The 21,934-nt window shown below is 41.5% G+C and overlaps 1 protein-coding gene across 5 annotated transcripts in view; it reads right to left on the bottom strand.

The window, feature by feature from the left end:
* The window catches only part of DYNC1I1 (dynein cytoplasmic 1 intermediate chain 1), a 185,959-nt gene that overhangs the window by 66,300 nt on the left and 97,725 nt on the right, over positions 1–21,934 (bottom strand). For all 5 annotated transcript variants that reach the window (XM_030943965.1, XM_030943966.1, XM_030943963.1 and 2 more), the window contains 4 exons: positions 17,597–17,686; positions 8,665–8,827; positions 7,419–7,518; positions 2,604–2,729 (listed from right to left, as the gene is read on the bottom strand). In XM_030943965.1, the coding sequence (XP_030799825.1) occupies positions 2,604–2,729; positions 7,419–7,518; positions 8,665–8,827; positions 17,597–17,686 (479 nt within the window). The remainder of the gene's footprint in view (positions 1–2,603; positions 2,730–7,418; positions 7,519–8,664; positions 8,828–17,596; positions 17,687–21,934) is intronic.

Genomic DNA, 21,934 nt, shown 5'->3' with positions numbered 1-21,934 from the left:
TTTCTTAGAAGTTTCTCAGAAATGCCTTTATAAACCTATTTATTGATTTGGCTTCTCAGAAGTGGCTCGCAAAATCTCATAGACAGTCACATCTGAAATGAGTTTCTACTTCCTTGTGCCTTGCTCTCTGAGCCCCAAAAATTGAAAGGCAAAAGGTATATTAGTCAGCATTTTTGTAAGATTTATTGAGACCACTTTTTATAGAAAGTCATTGGGAAGGGAAATAGAGGCCTATTGGGGAAATACAATGTATTTCCCCAACAAATTTCCACAGTACTATAAAAAGTACTGGTTTTGGCATATCCGGGCAGCCCAGCTATAACAGTAAGGTGTATGTTCATCTCTGACTGTTGGGCTGGGCTGTTGTAAGGTCATTTATTTGATGAAACAAAATTGGGACTCTCTCTCAGAAGGCCTAAAGAAATAACCGAATCAGGACTGAATAAGGGAATGTTTCTCTAGCAAAATGGTAATATAAATGATATGGGGCAGACTAATTATACAGTTAGTTTCCACTAACAGAATAACATGATGATGTATAGAACTGAAATCCAGACTATGAGGTAAGATATTACTCTTTTCTTATTTTCCATCTGAGTCAGTTACAACAAAACCTGTGTTCAAGAGACCAAGTTGCATACTTTTTGCTTCCCCATTTAATCCCATGTCGGTTTCCCCATCTGATCTGAAGATAAGCAGAAGATACTCCACATCAAAAGCCCTATAATGGTGGTTCAAAGACAGATCCAACTCATAATGGACTTAAAATGCAAATTATCTATGGTCAGTTTGAAAGGAAAATAAATATTTCCCATGGGCAGAACTGATATTCTTTAGCTGGAAAAGAGTGAATCCAGGATACATGTGCAAGCACAGTGTCATATATGTCTCTCAATTCACAGGTTTTAAGGTTGCACTTCTAAAAGGCAGCACATCCAACAATGTGAGGATTAGACAGAAGCTCAGCCATGCCAAATCCCTGGCCACCACTTACTTTGTCCTCTGTGTGTTTTTCTGATGGAGAGTGTGGCCTGTCTCAGTGCTTTCAATGCAGTAAGTCATACCTCTTTTGTTTAAGTGTATCTGGACAGAACTTTAATGGAACAAAGCGTTATGTCTTTAGTCAATCTTCCACTGTCTGCACAGGAGGGATACCCTGAATCTGGTCATTATCTTGCAAAATAAATCTAGTTTAAGGATTATCCTTCCTAGAAATGTCATATCTTCTCTTGGAAGTTTTGTTCAAACCATTAAGCTGCATGTATATCATAGAAGAATCTGAAGATGGGATCTGAGCTAAGACCTTAAGCAGTCTGAAAGGTCAATGCCAATTTGGCATTGGCTGCCAAATATGATATCCAGGAAAACACAAGTCCGCTTTCAAAGGTAATAGACACCACACACACACACACACACACACACACACACACACACACACATACACACATATTTATGTATATAAATCTGCATAGCATATTTGCAGCTCCTTGTGAAGTTGTTTTTCAGTATAGCAAATTAGAAAAATATGCCCAGAATTAAAGGTTACTTAATCGGGTTGAAGCAGCAACTTCAATTCCAGCAGCTCCCTCCCACTATGTTACATCTGATAATGTACCCAAGTCCAAACATAAACTTAGTTCAAAAAGATGTTTGGTCCTCAAATGTAAAATGACACTTAGCTTACACAATTAGCCAGGTAATACATATCCTTCCAAGAGAAGCAGTTTTTACCACAGAATTATCTGCATTTTACTAATCTCTGATTGTTAAGTTTTACTTGCTGAAACTTTTCCATATGGCTTTTTTGAATACCACTGTCCTGTATTTAATTATCATAGAGGGATATTAATGAAGAGGTTTGAAATTTGGCCCAAGCCCTGTTCCACAGTTTGGACAGTTTGATGGAGATAGAGCCAGTGAGCTGAACACTTCTGTCAATACAAGGCTGTGCCGTTTCACACATAAAAGCAGTGGCAAAAGAGGAACAAACAGGCATACAGAAATAAAACACTTAACTATTTTTGAATTGTCCATAAACTTCTAAGCCAGCATAATTTTAAAGTAGCACTGAGTGAAGAGGAACTATTTTGCTGACTTAAAGGACAGTCAAACTGACTGACCTAAAGGAATTGGTGGAGTAGTTCTTGAAATCGACACCATTTTGATTAAGCTGGAAGATGGACACGTGTCCAAAAATGCAAAGTTTACTACCCAATTTTAAAGGCAAAACATGATATTGAGCAGAACCAAGGCAAGGGTGGGCAGCTTGAGTGCAGAGGATGCGAGGAAGTTAACGTGGGTGGGAAAGCATGTGTTACTGCCTGCATGAGGAAGTGGTACACCACAGTTACTTCAAAAGTGCGAGGGATTTATGAACTAAATCTCCTAGGGACTGTTTTAAATAGACAAAGAATGACATGCAGCTCTGACAGGCTTTGGTTTGAGAAGGCCGGTTGCCTTCTAAAAACACTGGACTGTCACTAGTACTTTTACTAAATATGTCTATTTTTAACCTTAACGTTTTCATATAATCAGTGGAGAGACGCACCATGTAGTAAATTGTTTTGTCTGAAGCATAAAATCAATGGCTTCCTCTGCCTTACCTGACAATGGAACACATATTCTGGTGTAGTTTTCTTGAACTTCATGTTCCACACCAAGGCTACCCCATCAGGCTCATGTGGAGCATCTTCATTATTGTTGTACGATGCAACCATCAATTCAGGGTACTAGAAAGGAAAAGAAAATGCAAACAAAATAACATGGATAATGAAAAACCTACACAAAATCATATCAGACAGAAATAATCTACAGTAAATGTGCAATATCTGGTTTTCATTAAAATAAATGCTAGTTCAATCATATTATTCTGCTTCATTTTGGTTTTACATTTTACTCATCCCTAACATCCTTAAAGCCCCTGATACTTGCTCTCTATCAGTTATTCTAAAATATCACTAAGGCAATATTATTTTCTGCAGGTAATTCTTAAGAAAAGACAACTAGCAAAATATTTATAAAGGGAATGAAAAGGAAGGAGAGGAAAAATTTGAAAGCTTGAGTAATTTTAATATATTTGCTCAACATTTCTTCAGGGACAAACTGCTGTCTTAATTGACTGATAATAAAACACTATGACCATACCATTGACTTGCTTTTATTCTGAAATTCACTTTTTTTTACAGCATTCCTGAAAACTATTCTTTCTTATTTCATTATGCACTCTTATTCACTTATGCACAGAATCAACTTGAAAGCTCTTCTTGATGATTCAAATGGCAAACAAAACATTTTCTTCACAGAAACTCAATTTTGCAAGATGCTGAGGTCATCTTGTAAAGCACAGGGTGACCTTGAATTCCACTGACTCAGTAGGATTGATGCAATAAGCACTCTAAAAACAGAGCCACACTTTTTTGTGTACCCATTATCCACTGTTGTATAGAAGTAGATATGCAATACCCATAATAATTTGTTTTGTTTATATATACCTATCTATATATACTTAATATAATAAATGAAAAATCAGAATTTCACACTGTCTTGATGACCTTGCATAACTTTAAAACATTGTAAGAAGTAAAAATTTATTCACAAAACATCAATTACTTTTTGTCTACATACTAACTCCCAGTTGTTCACTCTCACATGTTTGACACTAGACACCTCTAGTATCCTTTGTCCTTCCCCCTAAGTATTCGCCTATTTAGAGGGATAAGGCAGTGGAGATTATGGCATGTCCAGAGAAAAGCATGTGGCTTCTGCAGACCAACAAGTCAGCAGCTCAAGTTTTGCAAGACCTACACTCTCCTCTTGTAAATTAGAAATGCTTTCCCTCAAAATTTCTCAGTATCTGCAAATTATTGTCACTTTTTGTCCTTCCCAGGTAAATTCCTACCAAACCATCCACCACTTTACAGGAGAACAGCGCAGCTGGTAGGAAGCAGGACAAAGAAACTCTCATTTGGGAGTTGTGAATTTGGTCCAAAGGCACTTCAACAGTTAATAAAACCCCAAACCACCACCCTTCCTATCATTATTATTGGGGTCTGAACCTCTCTGCTCTCAAAATCCATTTGGAAGAAATAATGCACACAGCTGTAACTTCTGCCACCAGCAGTTGTTGCTTCCCACATTCTGTACACTTCCATGGATAATGTATCACAGAGCTGATGATTTTCCTACTCAAGCTCATTGCTCTGAGTGAGCCTGGACCCATGTGTGGAGGAATCAGCAATGACACATGGACACCACAACCTACCCCTTTCCCCTTTTAAGGAAACTCTGACTAGATTGTACCTACATTCCTCTAGACCCTGGCTGCTGGCACAGCTTGTAAGGACAATTTAACACCCAATTCACTTGCATGGAATTTAAAGGAAGCAGTAGACCAGTAGACCAACCAGTCCCTCATCAAGACCCGAGGGGCACCTGAGGGTGAATTAATCCCACACCTGAGATGCCACCTCTCTGGACACAGTTGTGCCAGCCTTGCCCTCAGCTGCTCTCATTCATCTCATCCCTCTCCTCTCTCACTCCTGCAACAGAGCTTACAACCACTTCTGAACAGCAAGCTCAGCTTCTCCTTTGAACCTTTTCATCCCACACTGGCCCATGGCCAAGTAAACAGAGTGTGCAGGCTCTTGACAGGGCATCACGTTGTGGCTGAGCAGGTTGGGGACCATTCACGCAAGTGCCTGAGCCTGCAGCCATGAAGGGGCAGATACATGGGCAGGCAGAAGCAACAAGCCCTCCTGCCAGCATGACTACAACCAGCTAGGGTGTGTGACCAGGTCCAAAGCACCAATTTTGAAGCACTTTGGGGCTGGTTCATGCTCCTGGGAAGTTTAGTGGGCATGGTTGGCAGCACGTCTGGCCATAAACAGACACTGACTCAAATCTTGCTGGTCTATTGTCAGGTTTTGCAACCAGTTTATGTATTTGACTGGAAACACAGTTTAAAGTTTAAGCAGATGCTGGGGTCATACCTAGCTGGGTACCACCATTATGAGGCTTTTTGACTCTTAAAAAAAACAGAGCTGAATGCAGTACCCTAATCCTCTCTGGCACTGCACACTCCAATGCCCCACTCAATCTACTTTCATTTACACAGTTTCAGTCCTCACCAGGTGCCCAGACGTCCTGCAAATGAAAGCAACATAGAAATGGTGCTGTGCAAAACCTCCTTCAAGGCTGCTGCCTGAGGGTCCAGAAAGACACATCACCATCCCTGAGACCATGATTTTCTTGGCTTTAGGTGATCTAAGTTAGCTCCCATGGACAGAGTAAGGTGCTATCATTCTTCATGTTTACTCTCAGTCCCACAGAACCTTAAGCACCTAAGCCATTTTCCTGCTGCTTTGTGAAAGAATCAAGGGGCTAGAGGGTTAACTTGAATGGTATGAATGATCCCACATGTTTGAGACTGTCTTCTACATGTGACTGGGAACAGAGTAACTTATTTAATCAATGCATCAATGTCCTTTGTTTGATTAAGCTTCTATTTGCCTCCGGGCTGTTTCGCAGCAGCAGTTTTATCGCAGAAAATTGAGCAATGTGTTCTGCAGTTCCCATGATTATTCAAGTTATTCTTTGGCACAGTGGACACTGTCATGTCCTGGAGCATGTGTGAGCAGCAGAGCTAGTGGTTAGGTGAAATACCTCTGTCTGGCTCCAGCTCTTGTCTCATGAATACAACTCAAAGCAGGAAGGAGAGGAGGCAACTCCGTACTCCCAAGCTACTGTAGGGCAGCATGCAGAAGCCCCCCACATAGAGAAGCCCCTGCTGGGGTGCCAGGGAGCTGAGCATGAGGAGTTAACAAAGAGGAAGGCAGGAGGGGCCACCCTGGAACAAAGAAGTGGGAAGCAGAACATGCCTTCAAGCCCCAGGGGCTGAACAATTACATTTGGCAGGGCTCTTCTGAGGCGGCTTTTTTTCTTGCTGCCCTGGGAATACAGTAAGAGCAGCCTGTTAGGAAAATATCAGATAAGAATTCCATGTAATTTCCAGCCCCTGAACAAGTGAACAACCTAAGATAAGTGTTTCCTCAGGCTTATATTTGATTTCTGTGGAAATCCATATGTGCTTAAAGGCCACCCACATCACAATAGTGCATACCTGTTGCTAGCCTGATATTTTGTATGAAAGCAAAGGTATAAATCCTTCATTTCACACATGGAGTGCAAGCTGGCTATTACAAGAAGCTTCTCTGCAAGTGGCTGTTGTACACCACCCAGATGTGCTCACCCTAGCAGCTGTGCTCGCTGGGACCCCCTGATTCTTCTCCTCTCTGCAGCCTCCACGTCCTCTGTGCAGGCAGCTGCCACCTTGCCTGGGAAGTACCCAGAGGGATGGAAGCAGCTCTGTGGCCATTTCAAGGGGAAAGAGAGAAGCATGGATTGAAAGTCCCTGTGCTTCTTATCCCGTGGCACGCCTGAGGCTGGGTTTGGGGCCAAGTAGCCAGACTGGCTTGTGCTTTGCATTTGGGAACTCAATGTCCTCTTGGAGCAGTTTTGTTATATGCGTATGGTGGATTTAGGAGCAGAGTCTCCTTGGTTCTCTCCTCAAGGAAACCACAGGCTTTGCTCCAGGCCAGAATCCAGGAACAGGCTAACAATGATGAAACAGGACAAGGCGGGCTGGAGTAAAACTGGAATCAAATTCATTTAACAGGACCTGTGATGATGTCTGATAATTCCAGTTCTCCAACAGAGTAACTAATTAAACTGGTTTCTGCACTTTGCTGGTGTGATTACATTGGTTTTGGAGAGCTTCAGCAGGTCTATCATCAGTTTTATTTTCCAATGACAATGCTTTGCATGCAGAGAAACTGGGTACATTCCAGGCATGCTGCCTTAGCATGACCCAGAGCAGCTGCAGCCTCCTCTTCCATCACTTGAAGAGAGGATCCAACAGTTTTTGAAAGACCTATTTTCAATCTTTTCAAATTGTTCAGATACTTTCACATTTTAAGTTTCAGTATATTAGAAAAATTAATTTTATTTCTCACCATTTAAAAAAGTTTTATGTACTACTATGTATGCTTATTACGTTTAGTAAATTAATTTTCGTTACTTTAATTTTAAACCTTTTCTCCTAAAAAAAATTTTCCATTTTTGGCTGAAGTAGTGAAAGAGGGAGGAAAATTAAAGACTTAATCTTGGTAGGTTTGTTAACCTAGGGTTTTAACACAACATCCTGATTTTGAAGACCAAGTAACATACAAAAAAAAAAAGCTTCATTATCGTCCACAACTCTTCTTCACAGAGAAAAGTGCTTTCACTCATACAGGGCCTTGCTGTTCTCTCAAAAATAACATCCTGCTCTGCACAAAGAAGAGCAAACAGAGGCTGCCCATAAGTTTTATAGGGAGAAGTGGAAGTGGTATGGAAACATATCTCCCAGCTCCACATCTTACCTGAAGAGACCAATCCATGCAGGTGACGACCCGATGCTTTGACCAGTGCTCATCATAGAATTGCCGGTTAAAGGAGAGGTTGGCTCCTGCTTGAACATCTCTGTGTGAATTCAAACAAAGTGACAGATTTTCAGGTATGAGGGTTCAAATGCTGTGAAAAGCAGTGCAAAAGTTTTTGACTGCTTCTCAGATCTCTGCTCAGCCTGGGGAAGACTGCCACCTGGATTTAATTGCTCTCACTGACTGTCTGGCTGAAAATGATGCAACAAGGAACAAATTTTAGCCTGTTTCACAAAACCACATTTTAAAATTTCTCAGTGCCTGCCTGACTCTTCTGGGTCACCCTGGGCCATCTATGCCCTCTTTTTCTCCCAGGATGGAGAAATGGCCCTGGCATTCAGCTCCCACTTTTATGAACTTTTACCTCCAAGCTATAAACAAACCTCTCTTACTTTTGACTCCTAAAATGTTAAAGGTACAGCACCTTTTCCCAGAGATGGAGACAGCAGATGCTCTGTGACACTGTGAGGACAGGCTGAAGCTCAGTGCCGGTCCAACAGTGCCACACTGATGCGCTCAGCTGGTCCATAGGGATGCTGTTCTGGGTTAACCTCCAGTAACTTCCACGCAATACAGCTACTGATTTGCCATGAGACTTCAACAGATACACAGCTGCTGCAACCTAAATATTTCTTCTCCAACTAACAAGTTTTACTGCTTTGCTCCCATATCAAATGCTGAAAACAAAACTTGTCACTTCTCGTCTTAGCTGTTAAGATTGCAAACGCTTTGGGAGATCATTTTCATCCCCACAATGCATGGTAAAGTGGGATCCATTACAGACCTGAGGCAGTAGTAGAATATAAACAACGCTAGTTTGATTTGTGAAAATATCATAAGCACACACACGTACACTGCTGGAATGTACACATTTACGTGTACACGTGTATTTACCTCTTTCAGTTATTTTCCCAGAATTTTGAATTTCATCCCAAAAATAAATGAAAAAAATTAAACCAGCTGAATAATACATCAAATTAAAAAACCTGCCAAAACCCAGATCAGTAAATCACAAAGCAACTTTAAAATATCATTTCAGATGACAAAGTGACCCAGGCCTTCACGGAGAGATTTTAAGCTTTTCTTAACAATAAAAATGTTTTTTTTTTTTTAATTAAGGCTACCTGTTATTAGAATTATCTTTATAAAACTTATTTTACAGAAGCAAAAAAAAACCCAAACGGACCCATCTTTTTCTTCTACGTCTCTGCCACTATAGTCAAAGAAGATGTCAGAATCTTCAGCCAAAGCTCGCTCAATTACACGTATTGTGCGGTCAAAAAATATCAGGAATTCTTCTGAATGGAGAACTTGTTGCTTTTCTTCTTCTGTTAGTTCTCTAGGAGGAGCTTGGAAAATGAAAAGATGTAGTTAGCAGTATGACATTTCACCCCTTTCCCAATGAATCAACATCTTCAGTGGGTTTCTTTTGACATGAAAGCTTGCTGTAGCCATGTCAGGAGAAAAATCAAAGCTTTACTCTTAAAATCATGACTAAGAAGTTTTTAATATGTCTAAACAAACTCCTGTATATTACCAGAATGTAGCCTTTACATAGAAGAGATCCTGTATCTTATGTATTTATTATTCTGAAATGGAAAATACTTAAACCCCCCAAATTAAATAAACTCAGTGTTCCTATTTCAGGAAATGGCCGTGACTGACGTTTAGGTAATACCTAACTGGAAAAAGCAGAACACTTATGTAACAGAGGACCTGTCAGAGGAGCTGAAGATAAAATAATCTTCTTAACTTATACTACAGTTCTTTATATTAAAAGGTCTCACATAATCTCTCCCTTCAATTCTTCCAATTTCTACTTGGTGTCACTGACAAATTCTGTCTTTGCTTCAGAGCTTCTGCAAAGTAATGAAGTGAATAACAAAGATATTCTCTGAGGCAGCAAAACTGAAAGCAACCAGCCAAACAGCAGTTTCTTTAAGGCAGTGTTATTCCCTACAGAGGAATCCTAAGACCCAGAGCAACAAATGTCACGGAGCCATGGCAAAGATGCCCTGGGAGGAGTAGGGGCTGCCTTGGGCAGCAGTAAGAATAGCATGTCTCTCCCAGTATGAAGTTGCTTCTTTGCATGTACACAGAGCTGCTAAAATTTACTTCCAATATTTCCAGTTTGGCCCTTCATTTGAAAAATACTGTCATTAAAGGGTGCACCAATGCAATGTCTCCATCAGTTTAATGACCTTTGGTAAATTACAACTCAAATGTGAGCATCAGAGAGAATGAAAGTTGGGATGCTGCTGTTACTACAGTAAAAATTTCTGTTCTCAATTGCACTATCAGGGTCATATTGATATTCTGGCAATATTGTATATTGATTACGTGTTTGCCCACAAGTGCTTTCGAATCATCATTATCGTTCTATTTCAGAATTACTTGTATTTCAAGAAATGACATTAGTATCTTTACAGTTACCCCAAACCAACCTTGCAATTAGCCTAAATTCCCAGCATAAAAAGCTCTGTTGGCAGAGAATTTTGTTCCAAATTTATAATCAGGAACTCAAACAACATATCATAAACATTTACTGCAAAACTACAGAGACTCCTACTTAAAACTTTAACAGGAAATCAAAGGTCTCCTGAATTCAGTTTTGACTACAGATTTGAGGTGTTTACCTGTGAAAATGACCTTGCAGTCTCTGTAGGCCATATTGGGTTAAAACACTGGCAGCCAAAAAAGGGAATTGAGAGAACACCCACCATACAGCAAAGTTTAAATCCCAGCCCTGTCATACATATCTCAATGTTTAAACAATGAGTGACACACTTTCAAGCTACAGCTCAAAATGATTTTTTAGTTTCTGTGCCATGCCACACAGCTTCTTTCAGTGATCAGGCAGATGTGGCCCTTGCTCTCCATCTGATTTGCCTGTGCTTCATTGGATTCATGCACTCCAGTACCCAACTGGACGAGGCACAATGCCACCACCAGCCCTCGGGGCAGGAACGGATGGAAGAGCACAGCAGCAGGCACGAGGAGTGACATGGTCATCACTCCTGCAGTACTCAGCTCCCCCTGTTTTCAGCATATCTGCTCTCAGAGGTGCTGTGGTTGGGAGAGGCTGCTTTCACCATGCTTTGCCTCAAAATTTGCCTCAAGTGCTCAAAGCGTTAGCTCTGAAAGACAAAATCCCTGCACTACACCTGAGCTAAACAGAGAGGGCAGGAGAAATGCAAAAGGTGGAGGAGCAATTTGGCCCTCAGGAGACAGAGCAGCTGAAAAGTTACAAACTTGAGCCTTTGATGATCTCCTATGGCCTTGGCCCTATGTCTCCTACCAGCAGGTTAGTGGTCCCTGTGGAGCTCCACACATCCAGAGAATATTTGCATCCCCTCACATGGTCCCCCTGCGCAGCAGAGTGACAATTACCAAGGCAGGAGCACAATTTGCCCCTGAGTGCTTTACACAGAAATAATGCTTGTGAAAGAAAAGACTAGCAAGAAGTACAGCCTGACCTATTGCAGCATCCACTGCTGAACAGTAATTGGCACTGAGGGAACTCATCTGGCAAGGAAGCCTGTAATGAGGCAATATCCCATCGTCACCACTAAAGCATTGCTTTCCGAGAATCAAAGACAACAAGCATGACAATGCAGCAAAATGGCATAAAGAGGGGGAAAACAACTGCAAAGGCAACTGGAAAACTTGTGTTAAACTGCTGCAAATGGTAAAAATTATTTGCTAAATCAAATCCTCTCTACAGCTTGGAAATATAAATTTATTACTCGGCCATTTGCTGACTATAACTGCAAAGAAAATACAACCCAAAATCAATAGAAATGGAAAAGGCAAAAAATAAACAACTTGGGAGCTGTGGAGTGCTCACAAGCAGTGGAGAAACAGACGATTGTAGTTCTACCTCAGCAAAATCTCCCTTGCAGTTAGCAATGATCTGTGGGAGGCCAGCAGTCTATTAAACCATCAGGAACACCTTGGCTAAAGTTTTTAGGGCATAAATCAGCTTACCTCATTCATCTGACTGACACACCAGATGCCCCCTGGCAATATTAAGCTTCATATTTTAGCCTTATTTTCTCCTTTCATTTGGCTGCCTCTGAAGTTTTATTTGAGGCAATCTCTTCTTACAAGAATGTTATCATTACTTTTTCCAGTGTAAAACATTGCTATAACTACTGTAAATGCATGAAGTATGAGCAAAAAACCCAAACAGACAGGCTTATTCTTTCAAATATGGAGGTTTTCTAACCATTTATCTTTCAGAGACATTCCCATTTTCTCCTTGTTCCTTCTCCCTGTCTGTCCATTACCTCAAATAAAATAAAAAGAACCTATGTAATTTTCTGTAATTTTTCTTCCGATCTGGGAGCTTACAGTGACTTTGATCTCAGCTTTCAAGAAACACAGGCTCTCTTTAAGGAAAACTGAGAAACATAAGTAGTTGATCAAAGTGTGTTTTGTTTTGTTTTGTCACAGAGACCTATGTGATGTGACAATATCTCCAGAAATTCCCTGTAAGAATACAGCATTTGTCTTCAAGTATCTGCTCTCCCTGGCATAAAACCCAAACCAACCACATCTAACCTTCTGTGCTGAACAAAGCCCAGTGCAGTGTGTAGTTTACCACGGCTAAAAGCTACGTGCTTATTGCCTGGAGTGTCATGAAAACTCATGCAAAGACAGCTCCATAGTCTGCTTTTGCTTCAACACCACAGCTTCCTAATGAACTGCTGTGCCTGTGCTGTGATCCCACCCGAAGGAGCTGAACCCATCTGTGGCCCTGCACAGCTCATGCAGGAGGATCTGTGGTGCAGCCACCCAGTCCTGCCTGCCAGGAGCACCGGGTGTCCCATCTGTCCCTGAACCCACGGAGACATGGATGGGACCCCACAGCAGCAGCAGCCTGCTCTGCAAGGGGCTGGGGCTGGAATGTCAGAGACAGCTACCAAAGAGGCCCTGCGTCCATGCTAATGTGCAATACTGTACCAAACAAAATGGAATTTACATTTAAAATTAAATTGCCGTACAGAGTAATATATGCACAGAGGGCACCAAAGGGAAAGAAATTGTGAGGTGTATCTGTAATGAAAAATATTATATACTTGTGCTTGAACAGGAAGGTCTAGAATATGAAACAACAGTTGAACATGATGTGAAAACAACCAATTTACTCAAGACTTATTTACAAAAATAGGAATATTTTATCATTTCATGTTACTTAACATAATCCTCAGAAATACCGTATTTCACATTGGATTCTTTGTCCATACATTTTTTTGGGCAAAACAGAAAAAAACCAAAAAATTATATTAAACATCTTCTTGAATCATTAGAAACTAAGATAAAATTGCTGCAGACTTCTTCTTATTCAGCAGAAGCATGTTTGTAGTAAATACAACATAAATAGTTGGGATAACAGTGCAGGAACAAATTTAGAAATATTCAAGTACCAGAATTTGAGTCTTCTCTCAAGGGAGTTAAAAAACCATAAAGAAAAAAAAACAAACCAAACCAAAAAAACCCATCCCACATTTAAATAAATACAACAAAAGATTCTCCTGGAATCTCAGCAATTCTAAAAACCTGACAAGAGAAATGAAAATTAAGTCCATTAAAGGAAAAAAAAAAACAACAAACCAAAAGAAAAAGACCAAAAGGAGTAAGTGAATGAAAGAAAGGGCAAACTAATAAAAACAGTAAAGCAGGAAGCAGCCTTGTTATCAACCCAGAGATATAATGAGAGACAGAAGGAGATTATTAAAACCCCTTTAAGAGCTGTATTATTTCTTTCAGCATCTATTTAAATCCATGTAAACTTTAGATGTGCTGACAATGGAGGATGGCTGAAAAGCAGGGTGAGAACTGCAAGGTGTGAAGTGGCTCTCAGCAGCTTTCAGTCCTTGTCTGCCTGTGATCCTGCGATCCTCCTGTTTTTCTTGTGCTTTGCACTTTCATGTCAGGCTTGACAAATGCCATATCCTGCTTTGCTGTGTCCCATACCATTGCTTGATATATGTCATGCCTTTGTTGTGCTGGCAAGCCCCTTCATGGCATAATCACTAAGCATAAAAAGGAAGATTTCAAGCTTTATTTAAGGATTTTTAAATTCTGAAGTAGCAAGTTGCAGAGCCATAAATTTGATACTGTGCCAGGCAGGGCTGTTCCCACTGCCTGTGCTTCTCCAGGGTGCTCGACACCATCCCTGAGCATGCCTGAGCTGGCTGTAAGGATGGGTCGGCAGACCTGAGCCCACTGTGGTGTTGGTGGCAGTGAAACCATGGCATTTCTGGCCATGACAAACCTCACCACAACCTGTCTTGCTTTTCCAATACTGAAGCCTGAGCTGCTGAGAGCGAAACCATCCCCACCAGCCCAGCCTGCTCTGTGGACACCTGAGCCCCATGCACAGAGCCAGGGCAAGAGCAGGGCACAGCAGGTCTTTGGAGCTGCAGATCCCAGCCTTTCCCATCACAGTCTTTCGTGCAAGTTTCTGTGGATATGCTCATGGCTTCAGATAAATGCAGGTTGAGGCCCACTTTTAAGACCTAGCCCATCCCATTGTTCTTGTGGTTTCTACTGACACAAAGAGGAGCCTTAGGTGGAGCTCCAGAGCTCTCTGGTGGTGGAAAACCCCATCCCACTTGATGCCACAGTTTGGAACCAGTCTCTTGTTTATGTGTTCAGGAGAGGCTGGGAACAGGCAGAGCCCAGCCCAGTTCACCGTCAGGTATCCCACACTCAGCTCTTCCAAAAACCATGGGGAGAACATGCACCTGAGACATGGGTGGCAACAGGCAGCCCCATGGAAGGAACACAAGGTGGTCCCAAGGCTTCATACACTTCAAGCGATCAATGAGTCAGTTCTTCATCTCCCACTCCACTTTGGGGGGCTCGAGCTGTTCCTCTGCCCTTCACGCCTCCATGGCAGTGAAGTTCTGCAAGAGGTGCCATGCCAGACAGTGATGCTGGGACATGTCCAGAACCAGGGTCAGACCCTGCAAACACCCCTGGCTGCTGAATAATCCCACCAAACCCCATAGAGCAACTCTGGGGTGTGCGGGGGGAAGATGAGGAAATTAAGCATGCAATAAATGTCCGAAGAATTAAACTGAACTACCTATAAACCACATAGAAAAAAAATCCCGTTTCCTCTTAAAATACCATAATAAAAATAGAGCACTCTTGTCCTGTTGGCTTGGAGAAAGGGAGACTGAACAGACTGCATCTAAACTTTATTTTTCATCCTGACCAATTTTTGAGGTATATTCATGAAAAAATGGTCTGCCTTTCTCTCCTTGCACTTTTCTCTCCCATGGATTTTTTCTTAACACTCCTATAACTCAAAAAAGGCCATGCTGATTTTTTTTTAATCTGTTAAAAAATGTGCTCCCTGAGCTGAAACCAAATTTCAGCCCAGAGCAAATTTTTACGGCTGGGTTATAAATCCCTGAAAAACAGGATTCATAATGGAAGTGCTGACACAGCCTTAACTACTATATAGCAGTGTGAATGGCGCCACTATAATGTCTATTAGAGATTCTTTAAAAAGTTTGCAAAATATTGTCTTGCCTTGCAGAGAAAAAGAAGCCAGAGTACTTAATGCCAACATAAACATGCTTTTAACCCATTATGTGCTAATTTGCAGAAAAGCTATTAATTCTGAGTAGGCACACAGAGTGCAGCACCGACAGGAAATGTTCTTCTAAACTCCTGTTTGACTTGTAACATGGTTTTAATCACTTCCATGAAACACAAACGATGGCTTCAAACTCTGAATGTTGCTCAGAACATGAGAAGGGTGATTACAACAGAGAGGAAAATGGGATTTTGTAGGCAAAAGGGCTAAAGCAAACAGGGAGAGAATGACACCAAACACTAAAAAATGGGCCTCCGTTCCTTGTCAGTTTGGGGACGATGGCTTCATCTGATTCACAGCATTTAATGCCTGTCATCAGCACACCACTATTTTATCTATCACAACACATACTACAGGTCAAGTTCACTTTCTATCAGGCAATGAGCATGTTTTCTTCTTCCCTGAACCCCGTCAGATGTTAGCACAAAGTCAGTTCTGCTGAAACAAGCTGTGCCTTGCTTTTACAGCCTGCAGTTGGTGTGCCTGAGACCAGTGCTAAACCAGCCCAGACGATCTACTGCTCCTGGGGGTCTGCTAGGCAGGGAAGGGGAGCACTGCCCTCTGACTAAAGCACTGCAAAGGAATAAAAGATGTTGGCAGTGGTGGCTGGCTAGCAAAGTACATACAAGGCTAACTTGAAAGCCCATTAAAAAAGTAAAATAAATCAGTTCAGGGTTCTATTTTGATTTTTTTTTCTTCTCTTCCTGCAGGAGTTTGTGCTCTCTCTCCGTGTTATAAGCATTAGCATCAATTTTCTTTGGGAATAAATGGGGGTGGGATAAGCTCCAAGTTGAATACCACAGGGACATTCAGCAACCCAGGACAGTGCTTGTGCATGGTGTGCAGTAATAGAGGTTTCTATGGCTTTCTGTTGCCATCAGTAAGAGATACTGTGTTAGGTCCAATGTCTGCAAAAGCCCATATGCAAGCTGACCTCACAGTTTTGAAAAGAAAAGTAATTTCCATGAAGAATGAAGTTTTTCTATGTTGTCACATTTCTTGCTCATGTCCTCAGTGCTGCCTTTGCAGACTTGCCTGACTCCTGTTCCTGCTATCTGCACTGGTCCCCTCTGCTCATGGCATCAGTGGCTGGGGCCAGTGGAAGAAGCAGAATGATGAGGAGCAGGAGACTTTTATCTCCCCACATTTCCATGAGGACCTAAATGAGCAATGAACACTACAGGATTTATGATTTCTGTGATGCTCTAAAGAGGGAAGAAAAATCAATTTATAATCAAAATAGTACGGCTAGTACTTCAGTGGGTGAGGATAGTAAATGTGGGCACTAGTGTACCAGATTAATCTTTTTTGGATACTGATGAAAAGATACCAGTCTCTCTGGATGAGAAATAAGCATTGGCTGCTGTATTCCCAGTTGAAGATTTCATGGGCTTCCATGTAAAATGGCTCCATATTTTTCCCTTAGTGAGATTATCTTGGGAAAAACCAAGCTCACAGAATTACCCTGGAAATGATCATCATAGCAAGAAACAACTTAGGCCCTACCCAAAGAAGTAAACTACCTTTCAAGAGGCTAAACAGAATTTTGAGCAGTCCTGTCAATACAAAAGTAAGAAATGCTGAAGAAGAAACCCATTTCCTTCCACCCTACAGCTGTTGCTATTTCAGTTCTTTTCCCTACTCAACACAGGAGTGAGCATTGACTGTGGAAGGCATTGACACGCTACAATAGCCAATATCCTAGTAAATTTCTAGATGAAGAAGACCAAATTTCACATCCTTCTTCTAACTTGAAAGCTAGGACAGGTCCAAGGAAGGTAAAAGAGGCAGCAAGCATATCTACCACATCAGTGCTGACATGCATGACTTAAGCAAGTGTCCCTTGTCTGCACCAGAAGCAAGTAAACCTGAATTTTTTGTCTCTTATAATGGTGCAGAACACCTCAATACAGAGTAATGGACAGAAGGGCTGGACCAGTCTGACTTCAGAGGGGTTTTTTAAGTTCCTTGAAGCAGTTCCCACAAAATGTTTTGATTTTGACAGAAGACATTTTCCAAGTGAAATCATTTTCTGCTGGAAGACTCCTGACTACCACTAGGTTTAACTTTGCTCCTCTCAAGCAGGAAGACAGTTATGGGCTCCAAGTGTCTCTGAAGACCAACAAACTTTATAGAGCTGCTGGAATGCCTGGCATTCCCATTTTAAATCTTTCACATAAGCAGGGTATTTGAGCCAGAGGACAAATTAGTACCAGTACCGGGATCCAAGAATCCCTACTTCATTTTCAAATTAAAAGGACATTCAGGACATTCTGCTAAACAGCTCAAGCCTCATGCCTTTCACAATCTTCTCAGGCCTACCAGCTGGGTCTCTGGGATACAATTTTCTGCTTTTATGCTACTCATATGGTTTCGAATCATTAAAACTGGTGACTGTTTCAATTTCAGTGTTCTCAATAGTGGAAACTACTTATGAGAGTAGCTACTGGCAGAATCTCATCCTTTAAACATCTAACATCATCCTTTTCATTTTTTAAAGTACCTTCTTTCACTTCCTGCTTCTGGTCTTGATTTTCTGTCTCTAAGTCATCCTGTGTTTTTGGCTCCACCATCTCTTCATCATCTTCATCCTCTAAAAAAAAGGAAAAAAGGAAGAAAAAGATTTGTTAGATTCTCCTCCTTAAGGGGCCTGGAAATTGTCTGACTTCTTTACAATTATAAAACAGTAAGGCAAAGTGCCCAATACATGGAGCATGTACATTTATGCTCAGAGTGACACTCTTAGACATTTCCCCCCTGACTGCAAGATAATCTGCTCTCACAGGGCACCTGCCACTTCTGCTCCCCATAACTTCCCCTCTCAGATGTCAACTGAATATCTCCCTGACCTCAGATATGACTTCTTGGATGGCATGAGGACAGATACAAATACATTTCAGCCTGGCAGCTATTCCACAGCTGGGACACCTGCTATCCAGATACCTCATTTCCAATTCAATTCTCACCAGATTAATTTGTCTTTTGACCTACAGGAATAGGTTAAACAGAAAACTGACCTCAGGTCAGATGCCACTAGCAAGGAAACAAGCATGGCACAGTTCTGAAAAGTCATCACCATCAGCTGGGGGAATATAGCAACCAAAAGTGGCATTTGGAGCTTAGGAACCATTCTTGCATTAATACAAATTTAATGAACACTAAAATTTGACACATGTCAGTTACTACTGCCAGATGTTTTAATGACCTTTCCTGACCTATGCAAATGCATCTCCCCCTCCCCCTCTCTCCCCACACTCACATGTTCTCATTTTATTCAGGAGGGCAAACCATTCATTCCTTGATGTTTCTCTGAAGCTACAAGGGTTCTGATTGTCCAGACCAGAACATAATACAAGCAGAGCTGAAAAGACAGCGGTGCACCAAAACAGCTCGGAGTCTACCTAGCCCTCATTACTTGTTACCAGCTTGCTACAGCAATGTGAACCATTTTTTCTGTGCCCAGGGCCGGCACTCAACCCACTCACATTCTTGAGAGGATAAAGACACACAGCTTTCTAGATTTTGTCAACTATGAGGAATGAAAATAGAGCTGTTCCTAAAAGTATTTAACAATTAGGATAAGTAAATCCATGGGCTATGGGGGAATTATTTTGCAGTTATTTTGGAGCTTGACATATCACCAAGGCATAGCAAGCATCACTGGTGCCCTGTATTGGTCTAGGGCACAAGCGACCACATGTTGTCCTGGCCCTGGGGCATTCAGCCATCAGGAGAACACTGCAGTTCCTCTGGGGCTTTCTGAGCAACCTGCTGTCACCATACAGTTCCTCGTGTCATGGTGTTTCTCCAGCACACTTCCTGTTCTAACCTGCCATGTTAATGGGGAAAACATATCATGCTTCTCCAGCTGGTTGGTTACTGGCACCTTCTGCTTTGAAGGCTGGCTGTAATGAGTCCTGGCTTCTTGTGAGATGCTGGTGCTGACAGGTTGCATTCAACCAACAGGAACATGCAGCTGTATTTTGTTTTCAATAACGTAATAGGCACCGTACTATTCCCACCACACTGCCTACCCTAGGACTTCTCCCAGAAGCCCAGAGGGGACATGTTGCTAGCTGCCATATGGGACATTAACTTAAGAGCTGGACTCAATGATCTTTGTGGGTCCCTTCCAACTCAGAATATTCTGTGACTGTGATTCTGCAGTATCTTGGCTGGAGATCATGGCTTAGGCACATACTGTAAAGAGGTGTCTCAGCACGAACAGATGTGCTTTTCCCTGTCAGTAAAATGAGGAAATCTTGGCATAAAATCTGCCATCACTCCCCTTACTGCTAGTGACTGCAGTGGGGAGCAAGGGAAAGCTCATCTCCCCAGCCACCAGGGAGGAGGGATAACCATGTGCTTCCCAAGCTGGAAAGGGAGGAGGAATCCAGCATGGATAAAGAGGCATTTCCAGAATTAAAAGCACTACTAATGAATGCCATTCTCTTATCAGGGATTTGTCAGACCATGGAACCTGAGGTGGAAAAAAAGGTAGGGTACTCACAGTGCCTCCCTTTGGTGCCTACTTTTCCCCAGGCACCCTACACAGAAGGACTAAGGACGACCTTTTAGAGAGAAAGCTAGGGTGGTTCAGTTTGGCAGGGTAAATACATTGCTCTGTCCACTGGCTGAAAGACAAATAACATCCAACACAGTCAGCAGAGAGCTGGTGAGACGAGCTCTCCTGCTGTACACACACAGGAGGGGTAAAAAAAAGTCCTTCTGCCACTGGTCTGTGGTGCTAGGGGAGATGGGGATCCGTGGAAGAAAGGCACTCCCAGTTTCAAAGAACAGGAGAGAAGTGTGAGTGCCTGGTGCAGCAGGGAGTGAATACTCTGCTAACCTCAAGAACCATGCACACACAGATAGGATCACAATGCTGTATAGATATATACACACAGACAGAATTATGGCAGATACTAATAAAACCAGCTCCTACAAAAGTTTTGTGAGTCTTACATTAAAGGTTTTCATTCCCTAAAGCACCAACTTTTGGAACCAGCTGTTTAAATATGGATTTCTGCTTCCATTTTTATCCTGTTTCTAACCTGCCAGCTTATGCAGGGAAGTTTCAGAAGGTGAAGGGTTTGAGAAAATTTTCAGGCAGCAAACAAAAACTACACCAATATTCAACTGAAATCTCTGGGATTTTTAAGGCTTCTTGCAATGCTTTTTAATGCTTCACTTGCAATTTGGTAATGGAGAGGGATCATGTAAGCAAATTTAGAACTTGAGATTTAGTAGCACATTTTCAGGTTGAAGTGAAGCAAATTTATCCCTGTTTCTAGAAGTCCTTGATCTCTCTGATTTTGGGCATCAAATTATTTGTTTGTCTATAGTCCTTTCCTGCTTCTAATGCAGTGTAGGGATAAATGGAAGCAAGTAAAGGTTATTAAAACATGTAATGCCTTTTTCCAAGGGCACAAACATCAAAATAGTTTTACTGAGAAAGCAGTGCAAGAGATTTTAGTAGATTAGACACAGTTTAGATGTCCTTATTTATTTACAGAGAAATGTATATACATACACAGAGAAACTCAGCTAAAAGAATGATAGGGTTGTGAGTCAAATGCTAAAATCTTAGCAAATGCCAGAATTTGGATTGTCTGGGCACGATTAGCTCCTTTCCCCTCCCCGCATGTAGGCATGATGACATAATTCTGGAATTTCCTCCCTCTTGAGTGGTTGGCTTCATTTTCTGGGTGCTCAGCAAGAGACACCTGGGGCCTGAAATGCAGAAGTGCTGAAAGCTGAAGTCAACTGGCACCGTGCTTTGAGTGGAGAAAGTCTTAGGGAAATTCTACACATGCAAAGGCTTCCACAGCTCCCTCTTTCAGCTTTCACTGAAAGTTGTCATTCTGACATTTTTGTCCTTTCTCCCCCTGTGCTTAAGTGCTTTTGCAAGGTGGCAATAATATTGTAAAAAAAAAATAGAATTCTCACCCTGCATAGATGTTTTGCAGAGGCATGTTCATCAGGATTTGTGGCATATTATGATGCTGTTGAGGAAGCAACAGCAAAACTAAACTTTGAAAGTGGATGAATGTTTTTTCTGTGTTCAGTGTAATACTTTGGTCATGTGCACTAATATGAGATCTGAGGCCAGAGCACTCAATGGAATAAGATAAAAAAGCAGAAATGTTAAAAAACTGTTCCCTTATTGACTGGCTGAAGCAAGAATTTGTTAAGAAAAAAAGCCCCCAAATGTTATCATGCAATTAAAATTGTACCATCCTACATATTGAAGAGGGCTAATCAAGAATGCCCAAGAAATCTGCATTCTGGACTACCCAGTGTTGCTTGGCTTTGCAACCTAAATGTTTATTTGACATTATATATATATATATATATATATGTATATATATATCTCACACTATTTAATACCAATGTATGCATCCTCACACATGTTCACAGTACATACATTTGCTTTTGTTAAATATGGTTATGCATTTGTGCATTTGACTGCACATACATACATTAAGAATAATGGGAAATGCTTCAGCATTCATTTTCCTGTGTTTTATTTAAAGGTGGCAAAGATAGCATTTACTGTCCATTTACTGGAGAATCTGTGACCATCTACATAGTTATTCATTTCCACATGTGCCCACTCAGATTGCAATAATTTCCCAGGGAGATGAAGAAATTTGTTTATTTCCTGAACATACATAGCCTTTCCCTTTTCAGAGCATATCTAATATTAGGAAGCTTAGAGAAACAGCTTTTTAGCTGCTCACATCACAGTAGTAGGAGTCTTCTAGTCACATTTGGCAAACAGAGATGCTACCAGCACCAGCAGCAGTGTTACGCCCTGTTCAGAAGAGAACAGGGTGTA

This window comes from Camarhynchus parvulus, chromosome 2 (genome assembly GCF_901933205.1).
Source record: "Camarhynchus parvulus chromosome 2, STF_HiC, whole genome shotgun sequence".
Lineage (NCBI taxonomy): Eukaryota > Metazoa > Chordata > Aves > Passeriformes > Thraupidae > Camarhynchus > Camarhynchus parvulus.
The sequence above is the reverse complement of the archived record's forward strand: the minus strand, read 5'-3'. Positions and strand labels throughout refer to the sequence as shown.